At 41.5% G+C, this 5,574-nt stretch overlaps 1 protein-coding gene across 2 annotated transcripts in view; it reads right to left on the bottom strand.

Moving 5' to 3' along the window:
• The window catches only part of LOC118821334 (1-acylglycerol-3-phosphate O-acyltransferase ABHD5), an 8,715-nt gene extending 5,285 nt beyond the window's left edge, over positions 1 to 3,430 (bottom strand). For both annotated transcript variants that reach the window (XM_036589898.1, XM_036589897.1), the window contains exons 1-3: positions 3,282 to 3,430; positions 1,782 to 1,867; positions 840 to 1,242 (exon numbers count right to left, since the gene is read on the bottom strand). In XM_036589898.1, coding sequence (XP_036445791.1) covers positions 840 to 1,242; positions 1,782 to 1,867; positions 3,282 to 3,322 — 530 coding nt within the window. In that variant the 5' untranslated portion in view covers positions 3,323 to 3,430. The remainder of the gene's footprint in view (positions 1 to 839; positions 1,243 to 1,781; positions 1,868 to 3,281) is intronic.
• Positions 3,431 to 5,574: the final 2,144 nt, after the last annotated feature.

Consider the following 5,574-nt stretch of genomic DNA (forward strand, 5'->3'; position numbering starts at 1 on the left):
TCAGATAACGATCATATTATTGGTGAGCATGTAAACACAATTTTAGATGTACAAAAAGATGGTTCTTTGGTAGACAATGGTTCTATATAGAACCGCATTTCCAAAAAACTTGGGACGCAGTGCAAAATGTGAATAAGAACAAAATGTAATGATGTGCAAATCATTTAAACCCCATATTTCATTGAAAACAGTACAAAGACACCAAATCAAATGTTGAAACTGAGAAATGTTATTTTATTTGTTATCAGTGCACAGTTCAAAAGCCAGTATTCATGATGGTATAGGGGGCATTAGTGCACATGGCATGGGTGACGTGCACATCTGTGAAGGCACCATTAATGCTGAACGATATAATCAGGTTTTGGAAGCATATGCTGACATCAGGCTTGACGAGGCAACAACAGCAGAAACTTCTTTAGTGCTACATAGAACCATCTTCCAAAAGGTCCTACACAGAGTCATATACAGCACATTCTCCACCAATCTGACGAACCTTCTCACCATGCAAAGAACCATTTAGGCATGCAAATGGTTCTATATACAGCCATTGTTTTTACTAAAGAACCCTTAAAGAACCATCTTTGTGTACTCCTGCTGTCACTCTCTTCTTCAGAATCTGAATCAGGCTGAAGGTCAAATATTACCGTATCTAATGTGTCCAATATTACAAATAACAGGTTCTCAGACACTGATTGTGTCAGCAGAGCTAACTGTTGTATAAATAGCATCACACAGTCTTCACAGTGGCGGCCGGTCAGTACAGACCTGCTGAAATTACAGTGACTCCACACTGTGTGGGATCTAATGTCCTAAAGCCTCTAATACAGGTACGGACTCACCTGTGAGGGTATTTGAGAGCGTAGGCCGCCGAAACGTACCCCCCGAGATTATGGCCCAACAGGATCATGACCTCCAGCCCCAGCACCTCCCTCCACTCTTCCAGAGACTGGACGAACTGCTCCTCAGCTTCCGGGGCCTGGACACACGCTGCCGGGCGGCTGCTGCGGCCAAAGCCCAGCAGGTCCAGCGCGTACACGGGTCGTCCGGTCTGCGCCAGGGTGGTCAGGTTCTTCACCCACAAGCCCAGCCCTCCCCCGAAACCATGCAGCAGCACCAGAGGAACCTGGGGGTCCTCGTTACTGCAGGCCTGATCAGATGGGTGGGTCTCGTTGAAGGCCAGAGTCCAGATGTAGTTCCCGTTGGAAATGGGCACGTGACCCCTGGTGAACTGGAGTTTGAGAGCTGGGGATGAAATTGAGGTGTGGTCAGTGGTGGGAGGTGCTTTCATGAAATTCTTGTCTGGACTTCAGGCGTCCATGAGTCGTATTAATCACTGATTGCGGAATGTGTTTTTGATCAGTGGGGGGTCAGACAGTGACCTCGGTCAGATTCATACTGGAGTTAAAATCAATCAGTCATACAGAAGCAGTTCTTCAGTAAAGGGAATGGTTCTATTTAGGACCATGAGGTCTACATAGAACCATTTCCATGCTTAAATGGTTCTTTGCACAGTGAAATGGTTCTTCAGATTGATGGAGAACGTGATGTTTTTGAAAATGGTTCTATGTAACACCAAAAAGTTCTGCTATTGTTACAAGCTTGACAACAATGAAAGAACCCTTTTTGGTTCTACATGGAACCAAAAAACACATTCTCCATCAATCTGAAGAACCATTTCACCATGCAAAGAACTGTTGCCTTTGCTAAAGAACCCTTGAAGAACCGTCGTTTTAAGCGTGTGCAGCAGAGAACCACAGACAGCTCCGAATCTCCCGACTCACGGTGGAGAATGCGGTCCTCTGCGGTTTTGAGGTGGGTTGGTGAAGATGGACACCAGGAGGGCAGCCAGCTGAAGATCCATGAAGATCTGAGGAACACAGAGAACATCAAACACAGACAGTCCACACTGATTACAGCGATTTCGAGAAGTATTGGCACCCTTGGTGAATATGAGAATATGAGAAAAGAGCCGGGTTTGATCTTTTACTGAAGGTCAGAGAAATCAGCCTTCAGAGGCCGAAATAAACCCTTACTAATAAATACTTTCCTCAAAAAAGCACCTGTGCAGATGTTGTTCCTGCAGTTTACATCTAAATATTTATTGCACTATTCATATTTGCACAGATGGTTACTGCATGTTTTTCATCTGCATTCTTATCATTTTATACATGCTGCTCTCATTGAACAAACTACCTACATCTGCATTCTCTCCACTCGCTCTGTATGTATATATATATTTACACTCGCAACATCTATATTTTTACCACTCTACTGTCCTTAATTGTACATACTTTAAACACAGCATCGCTTACACGGTTACTGTCCTGCACTTCATTTAATGTTTTTCAGTTTTTTACATAATTTAAAAAATGCCTGTTGTTCTTCACAATGTGTGTAAATTTCATGATGAATGGACCAAAAGAAACGACCCAAAATTACTTGTAAAAATTCTGGTTCCATTGACTTCCATTAAAAGTAAAGTGGGTTTTTTCTTCTCCTGTAAAGTTACTATTTTGGAGGTTTTGGTCTAACAGCAGCGAAATATAACAGAACTATAGGGGTTATAAGTAGAGAGAAACACAATTAAGTCAGAATTTGAGTACTTCGTTAAGATTTTACATTTTTAATTAAAAACTAAAAATATATTTGAGTGAAAGTCTAAAAGTATCTACATACTCAAATATATCAAAGTTATAAACAGATTAATGAGATGTTTTCCTTGTTTGGCTGTTGTCTGTGTTGTGGTGAGCAGTGGGCAGTACTGGTCCAAATCAGCAGTTAAGTTTTTTTGATGTCACTTTGGCTTTATATTTCAGTAGAATAATCAATTGAAAGATAGAGAGAATCTTCTGGACACTGAGCTTTGTAACCAGTGCTCTGAAGGTCTGAAGGAGAAATGTAAGGAGTAAAAGTGTCACAGCTATTCAAAGTACAAATCCTCCAAATGAAAACTTCAGTACAGTAACTGCAGCATTCAGCCTCACGCAGCGACACAGAGCTGTGATGGTAATTCAGTGGTACTTCATGTTTCTATAAGCTACAGTATATATTCTCTTTTGTGTAAAAACACTTTAATCTCACTTTAGAAATTAACCACTAACACTCGTTACAATCGCTGTTTTGTTCCATCAGGTTTAGATGATCGTAACAGCACAGCTGTATTAACACTGGCTGGATGAATTCAGGAGTTTCTGAACATATAAACCATAAATGAAAGTGAGTTATTAGGAGCTACATTACTGTAACTCAGAGTAGATCAGGAATCCATACCTGTCCCTCACCTCTGTCTGTAGACTGTACAGTCCTGTAAAGCTCTGTCCATCACTCACACTCACTCCAACACTGCGGCCAATCTGAGAGAGAACGTATTAGAACAGAGGAACAGACCGCTGTAGAGATCAGGCGGCCCTCTGACCCACTGCCCACAGGTCCCACAGGAGCTCCAGCTGCTCAGTCCAGAACATTCTGCTCTCAGCCTTCACCATCAGCCTGCCGGCCCTGCTGAGGGTCATTCAGGGAGAACCGGGGCAGAGTGTGTAGAACAGAAACAACAAAACTCCCCGTCCACTCACTCACTGCACTGTCCTTTAAAGGGCAACTCCACCAATTTTTCAAAAGTTCCACATAATTAACTGGTTAAGATGTAATCAGAGTGGTTCAGAGTGGTTTGGTGTGAAACGCTCTGTTCTAGATAAACTTACCGAGTCAGAACTGTTCACAGTGGTGGTGATAGGAACCAGACGTCCACCTCTAAAAGCTCCCTCACAGAAAGTTCCTACATGAAATGGTTATGAATTCACTGCCTGATGACTGAGACACTGTTTTATGATAGTTTAGAGAACTTAAACTCCATTCATGGTGGAGGGATACATGCAGGGCGCTGTGAGGCAAAATAGTCCCCAAAGAAAACTTATTATTTCAGATTTTCCTCTATTTTCCATCATCAACATTCCATATAAACTCAGAAGACTCGTGTAGGTTCACTGGTGGTTCTGAATAGTAAATAAAATGTCTATATTTGTGTTGTAGTCATGGCGACCCCTGGTTCCCATCACCACCACTGTAAAGACATCTGAACCATTTCACACCAAACCACTCTGAATCTCTCTGTTCACATCTCAATGACAAAATTCTGCAATTTTTTTAAAAATCGGTGGGGTTCCCCTTTAACTTCACTCCAGAAGATGTACTGCTGAGATCCTGAGAGTCACTGAAGAAGAAATCCTGAGTAGGGCAACAAACAGAAGCTACCTGTGTCCACATGTCTGTGTAATATTTCAACATGCGCTGGAAAATAACTATTTAAAATATATCTGGTTAATACAGCAAAACATTCTGAAATACATGTTACTGTTTGGAATGTATTTCGGCATCGACTACAATGTGTTTAAAATGTATTTAAAATATACAAAACACATCCATATATTTTTCCCATATGGATTAAAAGAATTATAGTTTAGTTTGTCTGTAATTTTGTCCCACAGCTGATTTTTCTTTCTTCAGTGAAACTCAAAAATCCAGCTTTGCCGGAGAGGCGCTAGTAATTTCGGTCACTCTTTACTGAAGGGCAGCGTTTACGAGTCTTTCAGAACGGACATTAACCTACATAAGCACTCATACAGGCTCATTCCAGCGAGCAGCAGCCGTTAACCCTTCTGAGGTGAAACGACGGCAGCGCTGACCGAACAGGCCAGTCCAGACGTGACTGTTAGACGAAGCCCGTAATGCAGGTGTGTCGGCTGAAAGGCGTCTGCAGGTGAAGGAGTGTTACTGACACTTGAACTGAAACCTGAACTGGACGTTTTGTTGTTTTGGCTCTGCACTCCAACACGGCATCTGGAGTAAAACAGTGACTGTAGGGGGCGCTGTTTTAAAAAAAAAAATAAAAATAAAGAACTACATTTCCTCACAAATACAACGCGTTTCCTAAGGGAGCAGAGAGCCGTGTAACTTTTTTTTTTCCAAAAATGCCTTAAATTGAGGGTAATTTATACACTGGTCACATATATAGTGATATATTATCACAACCGTACATGACTATATAGACACTACACCAACCACTGTGTATGTGTATACATACACACACACACACGCACAACCTTATACCACTACGTCACTGTACCAACTACCTTATACATATATCGCTGCTGTCAGATGAAAACCTTATATCTCCACTTTTGTCGTTTTTCAGTTTTTGACAAGTTGAAATCACCAGTTGTTCTTCACATCGCGTGTAAATTTCATGATGAATGGATCAAAAGAAACGACCCAAAATGACTGAAAAAATTCTGGTTCCATTGACTTCCATTAACAGTAGATTAGGTTTTCTCCTTTTCCTGCAAAGTTATCATTTGGGAGATACGAGGTTTTGTTCCGACAGCAGCGACATACAAGTTCTCTGGTGGTTCTGGATAGTAAATAAAATATTATATATTATTATTATAATATATTTGTGTTGTAGTCACGGCGACCCCTGGTTCCTATCACCACCATTGCGAAGACATCTGAACCATTTCACTACAACTCAGTGGGTCAAACAGGTCGATCTGAAGTGAAACACACAGAGTCGAGGCG

The sequence above is a fragment of the Colossoma macropomum genome, unplaced genomic scaffold, assembly GCF_904425465.1.
Source record: "Colossoma macropomum unplaced genomic scaffold, Colossoma_macropomum, whole genome shotgun sequence".
NCBI lineage: Eukaryota > Metazoa > Chordata > Actinopteri > Characiformes > Serrasalmidae > Colossoma > Colossoma macropomum.